At 47.8% G+C, this 25,047-nt stretch overlaps 2 protein-coding genes across 5 annotated transcripts in view; one reads left to right on the top strand and one right to left on the bottom strand.

The window, feature by feature from the left end:
- The window catches only part of Usp40 (ubiquitin specific peptidase 40), a 70,575-nt gene extending 65,667 nt beyond the window's left edge, over positions 1-4,908 (top strand). For 2 of the 3 annotated variants that reach the window (XM_028784653.1, XM_028784654.1), the window contains exons 31-32: positions 1,489-1,583; positions 3,179-4,908. In XM_028784653.1, coding sequence (XP_028640486.1) covers positions 1,489-1,583; positions 3,179-3,290 — 207 coding nt within the window. In that variant the 3' untranslated portion in view covers positions 3,291-4,908. The remainder of the gene's footprint in view (positions 1-1,488; positions 1,584-3,178) is intronic. The other variant, XR_003713644.1, reaches the window with a different exon arrangement.
- A 412-nt stretch (positions 4,909-5,320) lies between these two features.
- Positions 5,321-25,047, bottom strand: part of Dgkd (diacylglycerol kinase delta) — a 93,441-nt gene continuing 73,714 nt past the window's right edge. The window contains exons 11-30 of one of the 2 annotated variants that reach the window (XM_028784652.1): positions 24,712-24,851; positions 24,363-24,447; positions 23,328-23,422; positions 23,087-23,186; positions 22,734-23,007; positions 22,051-22,209; positions 21,198-21,323; positions 19,227-19,323; positions 16,949-17,059; positions 15,978-16,074; positions 15,677-15,784; positions 14,723-14,836; positions 13,714-13,848; positions 13,206-13,357; positions 11,778-11,889; positions 11,608-11,700; positions 10,710-10,829; positions 9,643-9,772; positions 8,397-8,527; positions 5,321-7,530 (exon numbers count right to left, since the gene is read on the bottom strand). In XM_028784652.1, the coding sequence (XP_028640485.1) occupies positions 7,441-7,530; positions 8,397-8,527; positions 9,643-9,772; positions 10,710-10,829; positions 11,608-11,700; positions 11,778-11,889; positions 13,206-13,357; positions 13,714-13,848; positions 14,723-14,836; positions 15,677-15,784; positions 15,978-16,074; positions 16,949-17,059; positions 19,227-19,323; positions 21,198-21,323; positions 22,051-22,209; positions 22,734-23,007; positions 23,087-23,186; positions 23,328-23,422; positions 24,363-24,447; positions 24,712-24,851 (2,469 nt within the window). In that variant the 3' untranslated portion in view covers positions 5,321-7,440. The other variant, XM_028784651.1, reaches the window with a different exon arrangement.

Below are 25,047 nucleotides of genomic sequence, written 5' to 3'. Positions count from 1 at the left end.
GAGGTACTCAGGATGGTCCAGACTGCGAGGGGTTTATACTGTGAGACCCAAAGTCCTTATGAGATTGTCTAAGACAAAGCAGCACATCAGCAGGGCCCATAGTAGTTCCCTGTGTGCCAAGTGTATCTGTGACAGGATCAAGCAGGCTTTCCTTATCAAGGAGCAGAATATCATTGTGAAAGTGTTGAAGGCACAAGCATAGAGTCAGAAAGCAAAATAAATATGCAATGTTTTTAAGTAATAAAAGTTAAGACTTGGAAAAAAGTGAATTTATCATTTTGAACCAAGGATCAAATATTTCAGAGAAGCTTACCAGATAGTATCATTTTACACAAATTATTTCAGAGAGTGAATGAGAAAGAGAGAAAGAGTGATAATTCATTGTGTGAAGACAGCAGGTAGACCCTGAGACCAGCACTGTCAAGGACAATAGCAAAGGCTGGATGATGACCATTGTCCTTGTGTCTTCCCCATCATTCTGATAAAGCATCCTGACAAAAGGAACATAAGGGAGAGAAGGTTTACTGCAGCTTGTCATGGTGGAGAAGCACAGTGACAGGGGCTGGAGGAAACCTGTCACATCACAACCACAGTCAGGATGTAGAGTGATGAGATGTGTGCTTGCTGCTCAGCTCTTCCTCCATTCTCTACAGCCCAGGATTCTGTGTCCAGAGAATGATGCCACACATAGTAAGCAGGTTCCCCACCTCAGTTAAGGCAATCAAGACCATCCCCCATAGGTATGCCTCCCTCCCAAGTGATTCTAGATTCTGTCAAGTTGACTGGTAATATGAACCATCACACCCAAGAAACATAAAAATCTAACTCTAAATAAAATACTATGAAATGGCTTGGCATGGTAGCTTATACCTGTAATCTCAGCACTGAGGAGTTGGAGACAGAAGGATTCTAAGTTTTCAGGCCAGTCTGGGCTTTAATAGCAGTTATTTTTATTCATTTGTGTGTAGCTGTGACCACCTGTGCATGCAGAAGCCAGCGGAGGATGTTGGGTGTCCTGCTCTATCTGTCACCTTCCACTTTATTCTCTCACTAAAGCTAGAACTAGGCTGATGGCCAGCAAGCCCTGGTGGTCCCCGTCTTCACCTCTCTTAGAACAAAGGCTGCAAGCATGAGCAAACATGCCTGACTTTTCCCACATAGTTTCTGGAGTTCTGAATTCAGGTTCTCATGCTTGAGCCACAAGTACTCTTACTTGCTGAGCCATCTTCCCACCCATAGGAAGGATAGAATATTCTCTACAGAGTTGTCTTCTGATCTCCACACGTGTGCTGTAGCATGCACATGTTATGTATATGCCACCCCCCACATATACAAATAAATACAAATACTGTCTGCAAAAAATGTAGAATTTTTCAAAAATCAGTTAAGTCTGAGTATCTTTTCTTTTTAGTTTGGATAGTTTACTATCTGCCTGTTCTAAATGTAGGCCAGACTGAAGACCTTGGTCTTTATTGTTTTGATATGTAGAATCTCCTGTTTGATGACAGTGAGGATTTCAGCACAATCAGAGATGACATTGGAAAGGAAAACCAGAAGCGGCTAGCTCTGGAAAAAAAGAAAAAGTAAGTCTAAGGCTTGGCCATGTTCCACTCAATGCCACCAGGGATGAAGACCTGGCGACTCACTACCTTTTCAGACACCTCATCTGATCTTCTACAGAGCCCTCATTGTCACCCAGCAATGTTCCAAATCAGGCCCTGTCATCTTCATCCCTATGCAGAGCTAGAACACTGTGAACTGGAATTACTATCACTATGTTCTGTGTTCGGCCGGCATCACCCATGTGTATGCTATTGGAATGATGCATCCTCACCAGCCTGCACTGCATCCCACCTTCTCCCATCTTATCTCTTGATACTTAATGTTATTACAGGCTTTCAGACTCAAAAGCCACCAAAGAGGTTCATTGTGAGTTCACCTTCATAAGGGACTGGCATCACTGACACCTACATACTGTTTCAGAGAGCATGCTTGCCCTTCATCACTGTCAGCCCATCACAAGTGGTGGGAGCATGGCACTCTGCTGTGAGTGAACTTCATGGTAGCTGCTAACACAGATCCTGGGTTATCTGTAGAGCATGTCTCTAAGCACAGTGGCTTGGTCAAAAGCTGTGGCTACTGGTATAAGTATGCCTTCTGGTAGAAAAAGCCAGCAAGCCAATAAATACATAGGTAAAATGTTCAGTTAAGCTCATTCATCAATCAAATGTCAATTCAAACCACTACTCATCCATTACCATTAATGATGCTGAAATGATGCCACACTGGTGAGAAGACAGTGCCTAGGTCTGTGGCTTTGCTAGCAGGTATAGAGCTGGAATGCTACTTTGGAGGTGCTTCCTAATACTGGGGAACACACACCTGTCACACAGCAATACCCTCACAAACTCACTTTTAGCGTGACAGACAGGAAAATGCAGTGACCTGAGCTCAGCCTCCCTCAGCGCGAGTCTCATGGAAGCATCTGCAGAGGGTACTGTACATTGTAAATGCCAGACCCAGGAGCCACAGTCCCATGACTGTGTGTTTGGAAGGCACAGTGAAGACTAGTTTGCTAAGTGGTCAGAGTGGTGGTTCTCTGGGTACAGAGACTGAGGGAGCAAAAGGGAGCTGCCTGAACTGTCACATAGGTATGTGGGTGTGATTTGGGTACACTGTGAATGTTAATTTTCAACTTAAAGTGTGAGGAAGAAAAAGGTCGCTCTGCTGTGAAATGATTGTGCACAGCTGCCTATAACAATGTGTAGCCAGGACGTGGGGAACCCCATTCTCACATGAGAGTAAACTGGGGCCTCAGATGAGCAGTTGAAAAACATGTGTCCAACTTGCAAACTCTATTCTACCTTGAGCCCTAGTATCTGGAATTCATTTGGGAGCCATTCTAAGCACTCTCAACACAGGGGCTGGAGACATGGCTCTTGCTGCTTTTGCAGAGGACCTAACTTCAGTTCCCAGCACACACATGTAAACATGGTGGTTTACAACTATTTATAGCCCCTGTCCCAGGGGATCTAGTGCCCTCTTCTGACCTCCACACATACCAGGCATGCAGGCAAAATACTCACGCACATAAAAATAAATCTTAAACGAACAAACAAACAACAACTAAGCCCCTAACCCATGACTGTGTATCAATGATACCTTCTGTCTCCCACAGCCGAGAAGTCCACCGTGCACAGAGCAGCGATGTGTTCTCCAATGCAGGGATGCCCACCAGGCCCCGGGGACCAGAAGCTTCTCTGTCCATCCATGTTGCAAGCTTCAGATAGCCCCATGCAGCAGTTATGTCCTGTGCTCCAGATAGAACCGTCCTGTCAGTTCTATGACAGACACCTTGTGGGTTTATGGTAGACAAGCTGGTTGCCTTCACAGCCAGTGATCTCAAGTCTTCAGCTTTGTGACAGGCGAAGGTATGGCACTTGTCAGACTAAGCAAATGCACCTGCAGTGTCAGCCCAGACCCAGACACTGTGCTAACCAGAATAGACCTCCCACACCTGGCCTCAGTGGCCTCTTTCCAGAAGGTATACTTCTGGGTAATGGCAAGTTGCTCAAAGAGGACAAATCTGATAGGTAAGCCACAAAGTCAGTTACTTACCCACTCGTGAGGTGACCAGTGAGTCATCTAGTGCTAGCACCTCACTGAAGCTGCAAGGAAAGGATGTGTGTCCTGACTTCACTCCCAGTTCCAGCCCTCACTCTGCCATGGGCCTCCTCTTGGGCCAAATTCAAAGTAGGACTTCTAAGCCAGCTGTGCAGGAAGAGCTATGTATGGCACTCACCTGCTCTGTTGTCTACCACCTATACACTCTAGCAAGAGGCAGGACCATGAAAGAAGCCCAGCACAACAGATCCAGGCTCCCAGTTGTCCTGGAGAAACTGAGGCCTCTTCCTTCTCGGTCAGCACAGGTAACTGAAGAGATTTGGTATTTATGTACTATAATTAATACACTATCAGAACAGCATCTATTACTGAACTGGCAGGTTTAGGACCCTAGGCTGACTTAGCCTATTACAGTATTCCTAAGAGGAGTTGTCAGGCCATCAGATTATCAGCTCTTACTTCATGTAGCAGAACTGAGGTGGTGTAAGACAAAGAAAAACTTACTCTGGCCTGGGCTTCAGCTGGCCCCTGCTGGCTTTTCACATTCTGGTGTAGCTATGCTGGCTTCTCTGTGGAGCTGATGCTTAGCAGGTAATCCTAATCTTCCTCTTGTCTTCCAGACACCATTTGCCAGAGTTGGTGTCATGTTAGGTGACTGCTTCTATTGAAGCACTTGTATTATAAGATGTTGGACTTGGAGTAGTTACCTTTTCTGGCCATGTCCTCGTAGCTACACACCAAGGGGTTCTGGGAGACCCAAACAGTAAACATTACTTGACCACAACTGAGTCCTCTGGGTATTAGCTACTGTTTCTTGTACTGTAACTGACATAGTTCCTTAGTTTGTCCTTTCACCCCAGACTCTGGCAATACATACTGATGTACTAGCTCAGACACTTTGCTTTCAGGAAGCCAGAGGCTCCCTGACCCGCTTAGCACCTGGAAGAGACAGAAGACATGCCTCAAGTGCTGGCTACACCCCAAGTCTGTTGGCAGGCCTTTCTATTTGGTTGGTTTCTTGTTTGTTTGTTTTTGTTTTGTTTAATTGGGGGATAGTGTTTTTTCCGTTTCGTCTATTCTAAGAAAAAAATAAACCATTTTTGAAGTTGCGGTCCTCAGCTCAGTCATACACTGCCTATGTTCTGATGCTTGAGGAACGTGTATGTCTTTTTCTCCACGTATACTCTAGACAGTCAACAAACATGACATATTACAAACACTGATTTGGAAACAAGTATATTTTGGCTTAAAATAAATGTAGACTCCTGGCAAAGTGTACTGGAAGAACTGGCTGTTGAGTGGTTCTATTTACTATTCTGGGGAATAGGATCTGGCCAGGGCCATGGCGGTAGGTACTATGGATTTCCTAACAGTCCAAAACTGGTTTCATAGCTGCTAGCTTCTCTCTAGGTCAACAATACCAGAACCGCCACACTACCTTCAGGAGCACAGCTGTCCAGCAAGCTAAACATCAATGTGTGAAGGTGACTGACGACACCTTGACAAGAAGCATGGATGGCAGCTGTTGTCCAGAAGTTTTTGTTGTTGCTAGTAACTAACCCAGAGCTGTGCTGGCTGAACTGCACATCCAGCAGACCCCTGGACAACAATAGCTCTGTTTTGCTTTACAGCCACCAAGTCAGCCTATCTTCAGAACAGCTAGCAGCTGTCAGCACAGGAATGAGGACAGGAATGCTTACTGGAAGATCAAAAACAGGCTTATTTTATTATACACAGAAGAACTTATTTACAACTCTCTGATGCAGACTATGTACATAACAATACAAGAGGCATCTGCTCCAGATGGTCACTATAAATTAAGATTATAAATATGAGGGGTTAAGTTAGCCCCACCTGCAGGCACAAAACCTTTACTCCAATTTCTTGGGATCCTTCATTCTCCCCTCTCCAGAACTCTAAAGAACTGCTGTGGGATTAGGGGTTGGGTGTTGGGGGCAGGGTAGTGATGGCCAGAACACATCTGTGGAGAGCCCATGGCCAGCCACCTGACAGGTCCCTCCAGCACTCAGACTGGACCTCTCACTTTTTTGCTGACAACAATGATTTCTAACACCCTCACCCAAACATGAAGCTTTCTGAAGAAAGCCACTGCCCTAAATTGCTTCTCAGGACCCTAGTCACCTAAGTTTCAGCTGATCTGGCTGGTACAGGCTCTGAATTATCTGAGGTTATCCCTGCTTCCACATTCTGGTCTACATTGACTGCTTGGTGGGAAATAGAATCCCAGGTGGAAAAATGGAAACTATTTCCATTCAGGGAGGCAACAACATCCACACACATGGCAGAGATTCTCCCAGCCCACATCTAAGATACAATGGATGGAACTCTAGGCCTAGGACAGAACACGGCAGGAATAACATTGTAGGCTCCTCTCCATACCTCCACTCTGCTGACCAGGGCTCTCAGATCTGTCATCAGTAAAGGGAAGATGAACAAGGAGTCTAGTCTGCAGAACAAACAGCAGGTCAACCTTGCCTCCCAGCTGGAGCTGCTGCAGACTCTACCCAGTGTCCAAGTTCAGCATTTCCTTCCCATGTCAGATGGGGAAGCACGGGCAGAGTTCACAGACCTGTCATCTCTGGTGAGGACCACAGACCAGCAGCCGCCCTCCTTGCAGGGCTGAGCTACAGCCCTTTCCAGCTGTTATACAAGTCCCTGTGGAGGACTGCGGTCTCTGAAAGTGGAGAAGGGTAAGTCAGTGGCAGTGAAGGCCGGGGCAGCCTCTCCTGGGAACTGGCCACAGGATGTAGTTTGGGCCTTGGGGAGCTTTCTGCCCCCAATAGTGCCACCTGCTGACTCAGAGCCAGTTCTGCTCAGCACATAGTGGCAGGGCAGCAGCAATGGTCAGATGTCTCACAGGCATCTCCTGGGACAACAAACCTCACCGCAGGTGAGAAACCACCCGAAATGGCTCCAGACTGCCCCTACTGACTATTCATTATCCCATGGCGTATGTCATTTCCAGCCCCCAGGAAGCCTGGTCTCCACAGGAATGCTGAGTCAGTGTAAACTCATATCCTTATCTGCCCCAGACTGGACTGCAGACACCTGTAGCATCCTGAGGAGATGGGGTGTCCACATGCTCACAGCTCAGAGGACAAAGGGAAGAGAACCAAGTGTTCTGAGGCCTGGCCTAAGCAGGAGGACTTTCCTTCTTCCTCACAGACTATATATAACAAGCCTGGAAACACATCCATGCCACTTTCAAACCAGGAAAGTAAATAAGCTTGTTTTTTAAAATGATGAAACCTCGTGAACAAAGGGGGCAGCAGCAGTGGGCTGCCTTTGCGGGGCTGCTGGGAAGAAACACAGAGTGGGTAGCAGGCACAGAGAACATTCTGGTGAGGGCCACTGAAGCCAGACCCAACTCTGCTTCTGAGAGCCAACAGAGACAGAAGATGGCACAACCCAGTGTGGCCACTAAAGGACATAGATAAGGAGTGGAAAGCACAATCTGAGCATGTGCCCCAGGTAAGAAGGTTCTGCAGGGGTGCCAGGTGCTGGGCAGTCAGGCTTCATTCACCACATTCCCTGTGGCCCACAAGGCAGGTTAGCAAGAGCCACAAGTAGACCTGACTCAGTCTGCTCCAAATGACTGCAGCTAGGAAAAGTATTCTCAAAGGTAGCTGTGTTGGTATGTTCAAGACTCCAAAGCTGTTATTGACAGGCGTCCGGCTTTCGGTCACTAACAAAAGGAATAGCACCATGAGAAAGGCCAGGGGCTGAGTGCTGGCAGTGTCCTCCCTAGGCCTCAGTCTCGGGAGGAGCGGAGGATGCAGGCAGAGAACGCAGAGGCTAGGCCTCGGCGGCAGGGGAGCTCCGGCTCAGCTCCTTGATCCCACAAAGGATCCTCTTCATATGGCCCACTTTGGTCACACCAAGGTCCTGCAACAGAGGAGGAAGACAGGCAACATGGATATTTGGAAGAGGGCTCAGGCCAGAGGCTCTACAAATGGGCTGCCACCAACAAGCTTTCTCAGTCTCCTTTTCAAGAGCAAATTAGGAAAATGACCAATGGATGAAATAGAAAGGAAATCAGCACAAATGTCAGTCATCCAGACACCCAATGCATGGTTCCTGTGTCCTACAAAGACTACTGTTGTGAAGGACAGCCAGCAGACAAAGAACAGAGGCCTGACAGCAAGTGGGTGGTGTTGGGAGAGCTACCAGTTAAGGAGGCCCCCATGGCCTTTTCTGCCTTTGGACACAACCAGAAGCAATGCCCACCCAGAAACAGCTCTGCATGACTGAGCAGGCCAGGGCTTGGCTATGTGAGTCAAGTGCAGTGGGTGCAGACCTGACCTCACATGCACAGGGATGGGAGGATGAACCACCTGACCCTTCTCCCTGTGAGGTGAAGTGGCAGCAGCTGCCCAGGAGCCAAGTGGTTGCCTGTGAAACCAGCCTTGAGAATGCACGCTCTTCCATCTTCACTCATGATGGAGCACTGTGGCCCAACAACCACTAGAACTTAGAACTTGTCAGCTGAACCTGTGACCACAGGGCGGTATCCCCTAGTTTCTAAAGTTAAGGCTTTGTGGCTAAGAAGATCAAGGCTTTTCCCATCATGTCTGCACCTGGCCTTACTTATTTGTATCAGAGGGAGTCATCAAAGACCTCTGTACCCTGGGGTACACAAAAAGGCTTAAGAAAAACTGATGACCAGTGATGCGAGGACACAGGGAAGAAGACATAGTTGAAAGGGTGTGTAAAGTGCAGGTGTGGGTTCTGAGAAGACACCTGTGAAGTACCTTGAGGTCCCTCCGCTCCAGGTGCAGGAGCTCAGAGCCCCGGATGTCGTGCCGCGTGAAGATGTCCTTATACTCACAGAGACTGAGGTGCTCCAGCCAGGCAGCAACCTCCTCTGTCCCCCAGAGGTGAACTGTCAGAGACGGAAAAGCACGAGTGCAGTGAATGCCCAGAGCCCAGCGCCAAGTAGGCAGCAGCCAACACCAAGACACCCAGCAGTGCCACCCAAGATGCCTTCAGCAGCCAGCACCCAAGACATTCCAGCAGTGTCACCCAAGATGTCCCCAAAAGCCAGAACCATCACCCAGCCACAGGCACTGTGCTCCAGCAGTACAAAGAAGACAAGAGGGCCACCCTTCTGAGGTATGTGCACTGCAGAAGTGCTGATTACTCCTGCCGGGTGAGTCACCAGCCTTTTGGATATCTCTGTGTCCCAGAGGAATTAAACAGCACTAAACACAGAGGGAACATCTTTGTGACTAAAGCCAGTATTTCCTCCAGCTTCCAGAGGAGCTCACAGCTGGAGCACTACAGGAGATGTGCAGAGACTTAGGCCATGCAGAGTCAGATCCACCATCATTCACATAAACCCAATTCTAGACAAACATGCAAAGACAAAAAAATCAAACAGGAACTGCCCTGAATGGTAGCAGATGCCACACCAATTCCAGCCCTGGCCTCTAAAGGTGCCAGACACAATACTTAGGGCCAACCACTGAGATACATTTAAAGACCCAATTCACTGATCCAAAGGGGAAAAAAATGTTCTTTAGCACCATTTCCCATTGATTCTTCACCCACAATCACTGGTGGCCTGGAGGGCCAAGCTTAAGAACCTTGATCAGTGAGTCAATTAAATGGGAATCAGCAGCCTGCCAGAAGAAACAGGCACAGAGGACTCCAGCAGTCTTGAGTCTAGAGTTTTGTGTCTCCAAGTTCGTCTCGTCATTCCTGTTGTCCTCCCAACTTCCAGCCCCAAATTCAGGGTAGGCAGGTCAGCTCAGTTGCCCATCACCCCACAGTCTCCATGGAAGGTGCATTCAAGCAAAGCATGACATCAGTCAGTACCCAGACAGAGAAAACAAGCAAGGTATAGTCTTACAGCTATAAGACAGACTAGTATAGCCAATGTGACTAGGGATTATAGCACAAGACCAAAGGGAAGAGCCTCAATGCTGAGGAGAAAAGCAGAGACCAGGAGAACTTGGCCTTGACAGCCAGAGAGAGACACAGGAGAGGGGCAGATACCAGGGCCTCCTAGGTTACTGTGAACTTCTTTGTTCTTATTGTTTTTCTCCTTTTTAAACTTGGTCACTAGGCGGAATTTACCACTGCGGCTGCGTTTAGTAAGATCCAGCATCACACTCTGTTGGAGAGACTAAGAAACACAGAGTCAGAAATTCATTGTCAAGATCTAATCTATACTTGGGGGTTGGGAGTAGGAAGAGATACTTTGTTAATTAAATGTTTTATACTCTTATCTGTTCTTATACATTTGTATGGGTGCCCAGGGAAGTGGCGTTATACAAGTAGTTGTGAGTTCCCTGCGTGATGGCAACCAATCTCAGGTCCTCTGGTAGGGCAATATGTGCTCTTAAACACTAAGCCATCTCTCCAGTCCCAACATCTTCATCCTTAACTTTTACATATTGCTGTCAAAGGTTCCAATAGACTAAGCTGGACAGAGGTGTTGTTTCATATCATTTATCTCCTGTGACTGTTAAAGAGGACGCTGTCTCCTGGGTTATAGGAGGCCAAGATGACTTTTTCTCTTGGCTCTTTCTGTTCCATCTCTAAGACACCAGAAGCCCAGGGGAAGCTTAGGTTTATCCTTGCCAGATGCTTCCCTCTTCTGTCTCCTGCTGTAGGTGGATTCTATCCAGGAACAGTATGCACTGGGTCCCTGTCTATTTAAACTATCAGATAAGCAACAATTAAGAATCTCTTAAGTACCCATAGATCAAACTGAATGGGGAATGGACACAGCAACTGAGTTCCTGTCACCAATCTCCAAGAAGCTGCCCACTGCTCCATCTCTTGCTACCTATTCTCCCTTCCCCTGCCCCCCACCCCACCCCGTCCTGTCTGTTTCAGAGTCAGTGAGGACCCATTCATCATGGATCATTTTCATTGCCAACGCTCAATTCCTAAATTTCCATTTCTAAATTTCTCCCTGCCTTGAAGGCCATTTTAGTAGAGAAGTCTCCAGAAGGCAAACCAGCTGCCTCAATTCCAAAGCCTCAAAGACTATACTGCACACAGGGACTAATGGCATGAGCCACTAAACCCTGTAACTATGTACAGAACCCACATACCTCTTCCTCACCAGGCTCCATGGGCTGGCAAAGCCAGGGAGTGTCTGTCAGCTTCTTGAGCTGCCGGTCCATCTCAACTAGGGCAGCCCCGAGCCGTTCCTTCTGAGGGGGATCCAACTGCTGCTCCAGAGGGAGGGAGAGAGAAATGGAGCTGCTAAACACAGCAAACCTGGACCAGCCAAGCAGGTGGTAAGACTTAGATCAAGATCCTTGGTTGCTATAAAAAACTTAGCAGAACTGAAGCTAAGGTAAGGCCTGAGCCCAGAATGTCCCTTCCTTGAAGAATAGGTGAGGATGGGTGGACCTTGGCTCTGGCTTAGGGAAGCCACATGCAGCATCCCTAGTACCCAGCCAGCTGCAGTCCCTGTGGGTTCTGTCACCAAGTGGGCAGGCCATGCTCCTCCTGCACAAGCATAGGAGGCAGCTAATGCAACATCTGGGCATTCAGGACAGCACCTCTTTGGTGTGTAGAGTGGGACAGAACTAGTACTAGTTCCAGCAATGCTCTTCCATGTCATATGCAGGCTAGTGGCCAGCCATCTGAGCAAGCTCCTAGAGCCCAGCAACACCCCCACTCCTGCCGAGTGAACTAAGGATTAACTCAGCAGCCAGTTTCACATGCTGAGTGGAGACAGATGATAGTGCAGAACACCAAGGTTATGACTGGAACCTAGCCACACAGACACTGTTAAAGTCATCTTTAACATCTGACAACACCCTGGGCTGGCTGAGATGCTGTCAAAGAGTTTGGCCACAACCCAATGGCCACACTATATGGTTTTGAGCACCCTTTCTTCAGGCTCAGGACCCTGGACTGAAAATTGCTATCCTACGTGTCTAGCACCCTGGACATACACCTCACATACAGCCAGAACCCTCCTGTTGATTATCAGCTCACCAGGGCCATCTTCCCAGCCAGCAGCAGCTCCGTCTCACTGCGCAAGGCTCTGATGTTATTCACCATCTCCAGAACAAAGCTGCAGTTCAACCCCTGCAAAGAACAAGTGCATCCATAGGAAAGGTCCAGAGCTGTAAAGGTGAGGAGCCAGACCCAAAAAGACTAAGTACCTCTGCAGTTCTGGGCTTGCCGTATACTCGCTCCATGGCTTTGGAGCTGGCATTGACAGCATGTGCGAGTTCCTGTTCCATGTCTCTGTGGGACTGTGCTATTTCCCGAATGCTGAAGGAAAGAGGCACATATCAGGCCTTACACACTGCTTATGAACACACCCAGAGGATATATGCAATGAGGATAGTATGACACACCAGTGGAGATAGCAGCTTTGCCATGACGGCCTCTCAGTCACAGCCACAGGCATATCACATCCCAATAACAACAAATAGTGGACTTTTATGGGAAATCTGATACCAAATCCTAGCTTTTCCGGGGAGAAAAATGTATAAAATAAAATCTCTCATAAAATGAAAAGCAAGCAAACAGCTTTGCATGCAGGCTGGCAATCAATAAACTCGGGGACACAGATGCTGCACTATGCTAAGACACTCTGGAACTTCAAGTTAGGCACACCTTTGAGAGAGAAACCTGGTGTGCTGATGAGCTCGAAGCCACATCAGCCTGAGTAAGACCAAGAGTCAACCAGGGGTATCTCAGAGAAGCTGGGTGAGGTGGGATGGAACAGAGCATGCTGGGAGAAAAGCTGGAGAGCAACTTGCACATACTGTGTGAAGCACATACTTGTGGCTTTCAGAAGGCTGACCTAGTAAGCATGCCTTCCTAGCAGCCAGCCTTCCTGGGCTACCAGGGACTACAAGGTGACAGGGCCACAGTTCCTATAACAAGGAGCTAGATGAACATGGCTGACACGGGAAGGAGTAGAATGGGGTTGCACCAGTATCAGCTGCTTGTCTAGAGACAACAGCATGGAGGCAGAGGTGCCAGAGATGCCCTCAAGGACCAGAGAGAAACTGGCCTGCTAAGCAGCCTGAAGCCTCTGCTCACCAGAACAAAGTAATGCTGTTCTTCCAGGAAGAACACACAGAGAACCCATAGCCAGAGCCAAAGAAAAAGTCAAAGAGAAACAAAAAATGGACAGCCAAGGGCACTCCTGAGAGCTAAGAGGGGCTAAGCTATTGAAAGGACCAGAAGGTCTAGAGAGCCCAACTGAGCAGGGAGGAGCCTACAGTGGCAATGCCACAAGGGCAACGGCAGTTCTACAAACCACTTGTAAACCACAGCTAAAACAAGAAAAAGCCTGTTGACTTTCCTGTATAAATACCAGAGCAGGGTACACACTACTCTCTAGAGCAGTCTGTGGCCTTTCTCAGAAACCCAGCATGGGATTTAAAGCTTTAGTGGCTCAGAAAAATCCCTGTGTATCTTATGTCTTCACTGTAAAAACCTGAATAATAAACAAGAAGACTAAGGAAGCAAACTAAACCAGAGAAGTCAGGCTCAGCCCCCACAGTAAAGCACAGCCAGCACACAGGACCAGGCCACAAAGCCTGCAAGGTCTAAAGGAACACAGCAGAGCCTACCTGTGAATGAGGACTCCTGCTGCATGCCCAAACTGATCCATCTGGGTGGCTTCCTCCTCAGACAGGATCTCATGGTGCAGGGAAAAGGATGGTGGGCGGGGCAGCTCACATTTCTGTTTGTCTTCCCAAGACTTCAAGGTGTTTTCAAAGGCCTGAGACAGAACCCAGAGTCAGACTTCCTCCTGTGCCCTCCAGAGGGTGAGCATACCATCTACCCACAGCACACAGGGGTTCAGCAAGGTAAAAGCTATGTATAGAAAGGATGTTAATTTAACTTTGTGTCTTTTGAAACATGTCTATATAAACTTAGCTGGTCTCTGTCTCTAGATTACTGAGACTACAGGGCATATCACTATGTCAGCTAATCTCTTTATGGTGAAGAGAAATTCAAGAACAAAGAAGAAACCCCTTTGTCTCTTTTATGAATGTACAGGGGAGCCCATGAGTAAGCCACTGGTAACCCAGATTGCCCCCCCCCCCCCCCGGCCTTGTTGGCAATTGCTCTTACCCTGTCTCTGGTCAGAGTCTGTGCCCTGTTCTTGTGCACAATCCGAATGTACCCAGGTGGCTGGATCCAGGCTTCCCCATCCACCTGCACAGGAACGCCCTCATCCCCCAGGATGGAGATCTTCACTGTGCGACACTGAACAGATGCCATACTATTATTCCCGTGCCAGGAGATTTAAAGTGCCCATAGGCTGTGCTGCTCTGAGTGTCTGCACTCCCACCCCTTACCCACAGCCATTTACTTGGCCCTCCTTTTCTAGCCTCTGCTCTGTTGCCCCCTCTGGCCCCACTGTTTCCTCCCCAGACGTCTGGGATAGGTAGATCCAGAAGATCTTGGGTGCAGATAGGGATATCAGATTAAAGGAGTCAAAGAGTCATGGTCCTTGACAGATGTAAACATCCCCAGGGCAGACCAAAGTCTAACAGCAGACTGACAACTCAAGTCTATCAGTTGAGGCTTCTGCAACTCTTTTTACAAAAATGTGCCCCAAAACAAAAAGGTAAACTTTAAACAGCTGACTGTTTGGGAACCAATAGAATGCAGGAAGACACCAGCAAATCTCACCGAAATAGATTTTATCAGCACTGCACTGTATGTACAGTCACTCCTTCCCTGCACCCCCAAAGTGGGTGGACCTGTACCAGCTCCTCAGTGCTGTCAGAATTAAAGCCAGGAGCCCTGACCTGACTGCCCTCTCTGGCTATCCTCAGAGCTATCTGTCAAGTCCTGGTGGGCTTACTCACTGCCATGGACAGATCCATGTCCACACTGCACTGCTTCTTGCAGCAGACCAGGCTCAGCTTGGCCTTTTCTACCTCAGCAAGAATCAGAGCACTCAGTGGGAGAGAGAGGCAGGGTGGGGCTGCATTTAGGTCCTAGTTAGGCATCTCTCTTCCTTGGGTCTCTATTGTGAGCAAATCCAAGAATCCTAGGCCAGGCCCTGCCTCTCCAAATAGGGATGAGTCCCAGAAGGGGGTGGGCTCGACCTCTAGAACAGCATGGCCAGTACCTGGGCAATCCGATGATGCTGTAGCTTAATTACACGAGACACAGCCATCTGCATGCTGCCGAACACAGCAACCACCTCCAGAATCTTATCATCGAATGATGGAGCTGCAAAAGTCTGAAAGGGCCAGCATGAAAGCTGTCTGCCTCACTTCCCCAAACGAGTCTCCCTCTTGCCCCTCTTGCTCTGCTTCCTGTTCTTGGGGTTCTGATGAGACAGACAAGCCCACACCCACACATGGTACAGTGATGGTGGTGAATGTAGTGCAGGGTTGGGTATCTGTTACCCAGAAGCCCATTGCCTGAGACTACCTCTCAAACGTGCTATTTATTAGATATGAGACCTCAGGCAAATTATTCATGTCCTCCTTCCTTAAAGGGAGATAATACTGCTTGCTCCTTAGGACGGGGAGGTATATAGAATGAAAGTGTGAACAGGTTCCAGGTACTCAGAACAGGAGCCTACACATAAGTCTGCAGTAAGTGCTAGCTGGTTTTTTTTAACTACATGCAAACCCTGGTTAAAGCCTGTCAATATCTTCCTATGTTCTTGGCATAAATTCCAGACTCCTGCTTTTGGCTTCTATTGCCTCATGCAATGAGACCCTACAGGCATCTCCCTCCTCCCTGCACACATCCACACTGCAGTGGGGAACTGTCCTCTACGTGCTCTGCCCCTTCTTGCTTCTGAGCTTCCACATCTTCTTTCTTCTGCCAAAATGAAATATTCACCATCTAGTGGCTGCCAATTTGGCCAACTTAAGTTTCCCTTCAAGTCTTAGCTGCTTCTCACTTGCTCTTGTGCTAGACCTGCCTTCTAGACACTAGGCCAATGGTGAGGGACCTGTCTGTCTGGTCCTCCACCATGCCCACTATCAGGACCAAGGAGATATCGCATCTAGTCATACCTCACTGACCTTGCTAAGCCCAGCCCACCCACCTCAAACCCCATACGTACATCATCTTCCTTGGTGCCCCCCCAGAAGTTGGTCCCTCCAGCATAGCTGGGAATGTTGAGGACAGCAATTCCTTGAAGACTTGGGAGGGGAATAGGACGCCCATCACACTGTGCCGCAGAAAGGCAGATGGAGAGAAAAAAGCAATATCAGCATGTGCCAGTTCTTCCTAGCACCAATCTGATATGCTGGTGGGCCTGGGGCAAGGCAAGGGCTCCTCAGGGATGATGAGGCAAGGCTCAGTGGAAATGATTATATCCAAGGTTGGGAGCTCACCCACCAGGCCAGGAGGCCACCACTCACCTCCAGCAGGACCTTTTGTTCCAGGTTCCTGTAGGTTCTGTGCAGCAGCTCTTTGGTGCCAAGGACACCATACCACATCATGTTCTTAGTCCGACTCCTAGAAAAAGAAATGCCACCTTGGACAGGGCTTCTCTTACAATAACCTGAATTACTGTTATGAAGCTTGGGGACTCAGCAACTGTGAACAGCAGGACACTGGAACAAAACAGTCTGGGCTTCTCAGACATGTAAGAAGAGTAAATTTAGCAACAACGAAGTATGCTACAAACTGACACTGTTAAGAAAGCAATCACACTCTAAAAAGGAAGTAAGTAACCCTCAGAAAAGAAATTATCTATCATGAATTGTGGCTATAAAATTATGCTGGAGAGATGACTAGTGGATAAAGTGCTTTCTGTGCAAGCATGAGGACCAGCATTTGAATCTCCAGAACCCACATACAACTGGATGCAAAAGAGCATATCTGAAATCCCAGGGCACCAAGGCCTGATGGGAAGCAGAACAGGAGAATTCCCAGAACCACAAGGACAGGTCAGCCAGGAATGCAGCAGTGAAAAATAGAAGACTGTCTCAAAACACACTGTAAGCCAAGGACCACATGACACCTAAGGTGGTCTTCTGACCTCTACACATGCACTCTGTCCCATCTGCTCATCCACACTCACCCATACACACAAGTAAATAAATAAAACAAAGAAAAGCACAAGGGAGAAAATAATCTCTGAATCCCCAAATCCCCATGAAGAGTGCTGGGATGGTGACTTTGCAGCACACTCATGTCACCTTCCTCCAACACATCAATCATTGACTCCAATGCTGGGTAAGAGACAGCCCACTACAGTCATACACATCACTGGCTTCCTGATATTCAGTCTGCCCAAGATGGCCAATCCAGGGGTGGAGTCCCTCCCCTTCTGAGCTGGCTTCTTGGCTGCCTCTCCACACTTCTACTGACAATAAGGAGTACATACCTGCATTTCTCTGGGTGTTCATCACGCTTGTTGTTAAAGTCCAGAGATATCTTTGCATCCAAGCCAATGCCAAAATAGTTGTTCATGACACACTTCTCTGTGTAGTATTCTCTGCAAAGGCGAGTTTAAAGTCTCTCAATGGCTCTACCTGACAGGTTCCTCTGTGACTATCCTGCCATTCTCCCGCAGAACAAAACTCCTGGCTTTTTCCATGTTTTGTTGTTGTTTTCACTTAGGTTTGTTTTGTTTCCTTTTCCTGTGTTTAGAGTTTGAATCCAGGGCCCTAACTCAGGGTTTGTGTGGGGTATTTGTTTGTTTTGGTAAGAGCTCTACCAAGATGTTATTCACATATCATGTCACTCCCACGTCAAAGTACATGACTCAACAGTTTCTAGTACATTTCAGAGTCTTTTCATCAGTTTCATAACCATCATCACTTGCATTGGCTCCTACTTCCTCGCTGTTCAGGCCCTAGAAATTACTGATCTTCTGGGTTTGCCTAACCAGAACGTGTCAAATGGAATGAGACAGTGTTCGCTGGCTTCTTCCCTTTATCCACAGTTTACCTGTATGCAAAGCAATCTTCTATCATGTGGCTTTACTACATTGTGTCTGTCATCATTAATGATGATCATCATCATGATAAACATTCAATTGATCTGTGTTCTAGTGATGACTTGTGAACACTAGTACCCATGTTGCTGTAGACATGTGTTTTAGAATCGGTAAGAGTTTGTACCATGGGCAGAACCACTGGGACACACGGCCTCTGGATTGCCCTTGAAGCACTGCCAGCCTGTTTCCCAGAGGTCTTCACAGCATGCTTTTCTAGCACTGCTAAACTGTCCAACCAGTCTCTGAGGTGAAAAGGGCAGTGACTGAAAACCCCTGTACCAAGGCCAAAAGCCTCCCTTCCCTAAAACACTTCTGATGACACTTCTGTGGCACTGTCCACGCACTCACCTACACTTCTAGAGCCAGAGGTGTGTCCTACCCCATGCCCTCCCCCAAGCCCATGTGACAGACACTGTGAGGAAGATAAATTCTGAAAACACTCATAGACACTGGACAAAAAGAGGGGCTCCGTCAAGTTTTTGCTAGAATTCTAATACATTTTAGGTTATGTTTTTTGCAACCTGATGAGAATCAATCTGTACAGCAAGAGTCCTTCCTGATCATACATCTAGTTCAAGTGCCTTGTGACTGCTCAGTAGAGCTCTGGGGCCAAATTACTTTCTAAACTAAAGAGCATGTGATGAGCAGTATTTATAGATCCTATGAAGAAAAAAAACAAAGTAATACAGAAAATAGGGTGCAATACAGAACAAGAGCAGGAAAGGCTCGGTGCAGGGATCCAAGGAGGAAGCAGAAGCCCATGACGGAGACGGGGAAAACAGGCTTGGCCACAGAGGGGGCCTTCTATGACATCAAAGGAGGTAAACAAAGGAGGTCTCCTGGTTCAAGGCCCCAAGAGTGTTGCTCCCAGAGGAACTATGGCTCTGCCTCTGCTAAGGAAATACATCAGAATCTGAGCACAAGACTAGACCAGGAGCAGAGACCCATGCACCGCTAGGCTGGAGACTTAAGAGCCCCTTCAAAAAACAGGCCATCTGTGAACCACACAAGTAATCCATCATCACACCAGACAGTAAGAGCAGGCAACTTATAGTCAGTTGCCACCAGCCTCTAGCTGCCCACAAAGCTGCCATCAGTAGCAGAAAAAAAGATGACTAAAATACTGTCTCCTTTGGTGTGAGAAACACCATCCACGAGAGCTCTAATATGCACAGCATTAAACCACTATGCAAATGTCTTTACAGCCTCACAACATGGTAGAAGAGGCCACGCCACCTCTGGAACACAGCATAGAGGAGCCACCAGACGTTCTCACTAAAATCCTCAAAGTAAGACACTGTCTCTAGGAACTCTTAACACCCAGGGAACAACCACCTGGAAAATTTCAATCCGGAAATGCTGGAAGCTACATCACTGAAGAAAGGGCCGACACCACGAGACAAGAGACAAGGACAAAATGTAGTGAGTAAAGAAGTATCAACACAGTCAATACTGATCTGGCCTGTTTCAGGGCCTGGGACAGGACAATATTAGGTCTGTCCTCTGCTGTCCTATGTTAGCCTACAGGGAAGGCTCTCAGGTACATGTCCAAGAACAGCTGAAAAAGAGCCCGCTGTCCACTGATGGCTCTGACTGATTGTGAATCAGACCTCTGTTCTCTGCATCCTAACAAAATGCCCCACTGGTACTGCCTCATACTTACAGGTTTTCAGGTTCAGCATTAAAGGGATCAGCATTAATTAACAAGCGACTGATGACTGAGCCCCCTGGCAAGGAGCCAGACATCCCTGCCCGAACACCTGCAAGGGAAGAGGAAGAGGTACTTGGCCAGGTGCTCTAGATGGAGCAAGACAGATCTCTAAGGTTGGTGCCACATACCCTACAGGACAACATTATTAACAAGCACTCCAATTTGATTAACAATTCAAAATCACCACTACCATCCCACATTAAAATAAGTTACATCGGACAGTAGAATTTAACACCCAGAACACACATAAAAACTGTCTCTTTCATTTACCTGGCACTGTTTGTACATTACATGCCTTTTATTTAAACAAGTACCTTTCTAGACTTGGGATACTACACTGTAAGTTATTACTGGTCAAGAGTCCAAGAGCTACCAAAACAACATGGGCTATTGACATTGCTTTTGGTTGTCCACCAAAACTACTCTCTTGCCCAAGAGCTAGAGAGAGAGATGGCTCAGCAGTTAAGAGCACTGACTGTTTGTTCTTCCGGAGGTCCTAAGTTCAATCCCCAGCAACCACATGGTGGCTCACAATCATCTGTAACAGGATCTGATGCCTTCTTCTGGTGTGTCTAAAGACAGTGACTATCTATATATATCTATATATATCTATATCTATATATATCTATATAGATATAGATATATATACACCTCTCTTGCTAAAGACACAGTAAACTTGGGCTTCAGGAGAGAGAGAAATTAATCTGGAAATAACTAGGAAGTACTCCTCCTCCTGGCTAGTTTTCTTGGAGCTGAAATGTGTTATGTGGTCTGTTCTATTGGGGTTGGGGGCTGGGGGAGATATCAATGGTCTTACCCAGCACTAGACTTTGTTTGCATGCTGCAATACCAACCTGCCAGGAAGATGTGCCCACTAGTGCAACAGTGATATAACGACTGTGGGGTAGATCACTTTCTACATAAATTTGTGGCCCACACCACCAGACAGGGGATTCATGCCTAGTACTATACACCTGGCCAACACTCCATGGTTGAGAAGAGTATAGGTCCTAAGAGAAAACTTGCTGCTGCAAGTTTTTCATGATGTCACACTATATTCTAAATTGTTTCTACCTATAGATTAGTGCTACACTCACCTCAAAAGTATGAATTTAACACCCAGAAAAAACTCAGAGAAGCTTCTTTCTCCAGTGAGCAGTGGTTAATGTATAGACCCCTAATTGGTCAAAGTACTGAGAATAAATGAGTGTTGAGTGCTCAACCCTAAAAGAAACAACTGTATCAATCCCTCCCAAAGATTCAGGAACGCTGGGGCAAATAGGACAGAAAAAACTGTTAGAGCCTGAGGATGGGGAAAGAGAGCTTGAAATGATGGGCTAGTGGACATAACAGCCGCATAGCACTGATCACCTACACAACATCAAGCTGGTCAGAATCCAGGCATAGGATAAAGGGTTCCTAAGGCTTTGGGCCTAGGAGCTACTGGCAGTTGATAGCTTTTGGGGAAGAAAGGCAGCTACTACTAGGTTGCCCATGCTGCAGCGGGTGGCCCAGACCTATGTACACTAATTAGACTCAGTGGATTATAAAAACTCTAAAAAGAGAAAGAAAAAAAAAAGGACATAAAGTAGGGAGAGTACATTGGAGGGCCATTGTGGTGGTCTGGCAGGAAGTGTTAGAGGTATATATGGTCAAACACATTATATACATGTATGAAATTGCTAAGGAATAAAAAACACTAAACAGCCAAAAAGGCCTTTTTCACACAGTCACATAAGTTAAGCTACAGAGTTCTGCGTATATTTCCATGGACCTGCAAGATCTCCAAGGACAGCAATAGTCTTATTCTTTCCAAGACCACAGGGTGCCACAAGCCCAGCCAAGGCCAGCAAGCACTTCTAGCCTCCGTTGTACCCCACCCCCCTGACTAAGACTCACCCCAGGGGGGACTGGGTCACTCACTTGGATATAGGATCTTGGTGTTCAGAGCAGGCAGGCTGTCCCGGCTTCCTGTATTAGGAGGGAGCGAGGCAGAGCTGCCAAGTGACAGACCTTTGCTCATCAGCTTTTCACAAGGGGCCCTGGATGCTGTAAAACAGGACAACACACTTGACACTGTCCAAAGCAGAACACAGCTAAGAGGAGTCACAACAAAATGAACAGACAGTAGGGCTGTGGGAAAGAAGGAGAGTTCTGAGCCACTCATTAGCCTGTAGTATGTACGATGAAGAGTCCCTGGGAAAAGGTGAAGGAAGAGTAGTCACACGTCCACTGTGGGCCTGGCTCATCTTGAAAGGACACAGACCTGGACAGCAGTATGAGGACAGAGAGGGGCTGACCCCTAATTATAGTTTGGGTACAGAAGGCACAGAGTTCTGATGCTAATTAACAGTATGTCTACTCTAGACATACTGTTATGTCTATGCATAAGTGGGGAAAAGCCCCCTTCCCTCTCCCACAGCACCATGACAGCTGATGGGGAGAAGCCCTTCCTTTTGAAGACCTCTGCTGGGGTCTATTCCGAGAGAGATGAAGGTCTCAGTTTTGCCAGACACTTATGAGCAGCCATAAGAAGGCTCTAAGGACATACAGGGAGGACAGGGATGGTCCTCAGCAGGGAAGGCCCTGTTTCCTACAGGTGATACAGTGCACTTGCCTCTACTAATCATACCTTGGTGACATGAAGGTGGTACAGGTGTAGGCTACAGGTGAGAATGTCAATTTACTCCAATGGCCAGAGCAAAGAGAAAAAGTACCTTCTAAAGTGTCCATGACAAGCTCACCAAGTATTGCCCAAACCAAAGCACAGCCATACCTTTGCGTTGACTCCTCCCCTTGGCAGCCACACAGCTCTCACTAAGGGCAGATGATGTGCACACTCTATTGTCAGTTTTTAGGTCCTTCTTCTCAGATTCAGAAAGGCCTAGGACAAAATCCTGCTGCTCCTGGGTCTGGGCATTCTGCTCATCCACAGCTGGTAAAGAAAGAACATTCTTGCTAAGACTCTCTTCTCAATGGTAGTCTGGCCCAAGGCTCAGACCCAAAATCTCCACCACAACATACTTAGTTCAGTTCCCTAGCTCAGTTAATGTCCTAGGACTTGGGCACTCCAGCTAACAGGCTGGAGAGAAGGACTCTGACACAAGAGGACGTGGAGGTGAAGAGAGTAACTAGAGGCCCTAGCCAGAAAGTGGGTAGTATGGCCACACGGTGACGAAGTGTGGTGTGACCACAGGGTCAGAAGCAAGAAGAGGTAGCGCTGCTCAGAGTGACAGGAGGAGAGTTGGTAAAGTGAGAGGGAAAGCATGGTATCAAGTGCTGTCCCAGGGCAGTGAGAGAAGGTAGGAGACAGTGAGGTAGGATTGGGAAATGTCATATGACCATGGAGGTGAGGAAGTCCTTGGGCCAAAATGACTTTCACGTACCACTCTTGGTCTATAACTACACCCAGGAAATTTGGAAACTCTAGTGCCACCTAGGGACTAAGAGACCCATTACCTTTTTCTGTGTGCTCTATAATCTGGCGAATTGCTTTCTTCAGGCTGTTGGCTCTCAGCATTAGCTGCTCCCGGGGCCGGAAGATCTGTGGCCGGGAGGGACATGCCGAGCCCACCAGATGGTCCCCAGTAGAGCTACAGATGTTGCCTGATCCGTCCCCATCCTCAGCCTCCTCAGCAATGGTAGGAGGTGGGTTGGACAGAGAGGATGAAGCCTGAGACTCATCATCCAAGGTCTTGAGGAGAGAGTCCAGTTTCTCTTTCAAAACAGAGCACTAGATTCAAGAAAAAGTGGCATGGAGAGCAAGCTCTTGTGTACCTGCTGCTCCACCTACCCTGTGCCCAGAAACCTACCTTCTTGGCCATGACCTCAGACTCCTGAGAGCTCTCTGTCGTCTTCTCATAGGCCTTGCCCACTCGAGCCACGAAGTCCTTCACTGTCTCACAGAGCACTCTGTAGGAAACCAAGGGCAGCATGGCTGGGCCTATATAGCTGTAGCACACTCGCTGCCTTTCTACCAAGGGCAGCGTGGCTGGCTCATATAGCTGCAGCACACTCGCCACCTCTCTGAGTCCCCAGAGCTCCATTACTCACTTGGCTGATGAGATTACCACAGAATGCTGGTCTGAAGTTAAGATTTTTGAAAGATGGGCTGCAACTGAGTCTTCATAGAAGAGAATTTGCTGTACCTGTAATCATACCAAAACAGTCTCACAATCAATGGTAAGTTCCATTAGTATCTGACTGGGGAGTTTTCTTAGGCCTTTCTGGTCCATCCTCTCACAGAACAGACCATCTCCAAACACTATCAGAGCTGTCCACTCATGCCTCACTCAGCTCTACCCACAGCCAGGAGAGCACCACTGCTCTCTGCCCTCCCCATAGCCAGCAAGCTTTCTCACAGGTCAAAGAGAAATCATCTGTGCCAGAGTCTCAGACATTTCCCTGGGTATTTCTCAGGCTCTACACAAATATTCTCAAAACAAAAGCACAGACCATGCTCCACCTGGGAAGCCATAAAAAGCAAGCTTGACTTGGCTTGCTGACTGCTACTGTTCTTGACCCCTTGGGCTTGTCATGGGCTTGTCAGACCAGTCACCTAGCAAGACATAAAGACAAAACCTCACCCCTCAGGATCCCAAAACTCAATCCCTAGAGTGGCCACTGTTCAGCACAAAGGACTGAGACTGATGCTGAAACAGTGTGTGCTAACTGCAAGGGCAGCACAGACATCAGAGAGAGACAGGTGGGCAGAAAGACGAGCAGACAGGAGGAGGCTGTGTAGGAAGGAACAGCAGACTGCAATAGGTGCTGAGCTACAGTAAGGAGCATAAGACATGACACGGGATTAGGCATTCGGAAGCACCTCAAATCCTGGTGAGAACTTAAGAAACTTCCCAATAGTCATGAAACCCTAGAGTTGAGCCTGCTCAGCCTGAAGCTCAGCCCAAGGTTCTTCCTCCACTCCCTCTCAGAACCACAAAAGTGGCAGGGATGCAGTAAAAAAGCTAATAAAAAAGTAAAAAAGTAAAATAGCAGGTGGTGGGCTGGGGGACAGCTCAGTGCTGAGTGTGAAGCGCCATGCCCAGCACTACAAGAGAAAGAGCAAGAGCAAGCAGACAGTGGTACCTCCGAGTCCTCGCTGAAGTCCTCAGTGACAGTGGAGGAAGAGGCCTGCCGAGGGAGCTTGGTCTCATATGCCATGACACTCCACCTGCACAGATCCAAAGTCAGCTCAGCTGCAGCCTGCCCACTGACAGCCAGGGGTCTACAGGGCTCTCCCCCAATCCAACCCCTCATCACTCCAATGTTGTGGTCTGGTGCCTTGACCTTAGTTCTATTCTGACTTTTAGTTTTCTGGTTTTTTGAGACTGGGGCTAGTCTTAGTCCTCATTGGTCTAAGAGTAAGAAGCTTGGCCACAGCGACCAATGCTTCTTGGTCCAGCTTCCATTCACACATCCTGGCTGTCCCACTCACCTGTCCAGCATCTTAGTGCTGGCCCTCTCCAGCTTTGCCAAGATTTGAGGGAGCTGTGTATCATCATCACAGGCAGAGCCCCAGCCAAGAACACGGGCCAGGTCATTCCCTGTCCCCAGGGGCAGCACACCTAGCTGACACTGGTGAAAAACAGTGAGGAAAACATTCCCTTAGACACCAAGTCTAAGAACCATTCCCATGCAGCACCCACCCTGTTGACATCATCAATAGCCACAAGAAGTGCAGAAGTCTGATCTGAAGTATGTGGCCTGTACCTTCTCAGCAGAGTCCACCAGAGGGGACAAATGAGCTTTGGGATCAATAACAGATTCCAGG

The sequence above is a fragment of the Grammomys surdaster genome, unplaced genomic scaffold, assembly GCF_004785775.1.
Source record: "Grammomys surdaster isolate TR1022 unplaced genomic scaffold, NIH_TR_1.0 124552, whole genome shotgun sequence".
Taxonomy (NCBI): domain Eukaryota; kingdom Metazoa; phylum Chordata; class Mammalia; order Rodentia; family Muridae; genus Grammomys; species Grammomys surdaster.
Note: the sequence above shows the minus strand (reverse complement) of the source record. Positions and strands in the feature narration are given on the sequence as shown.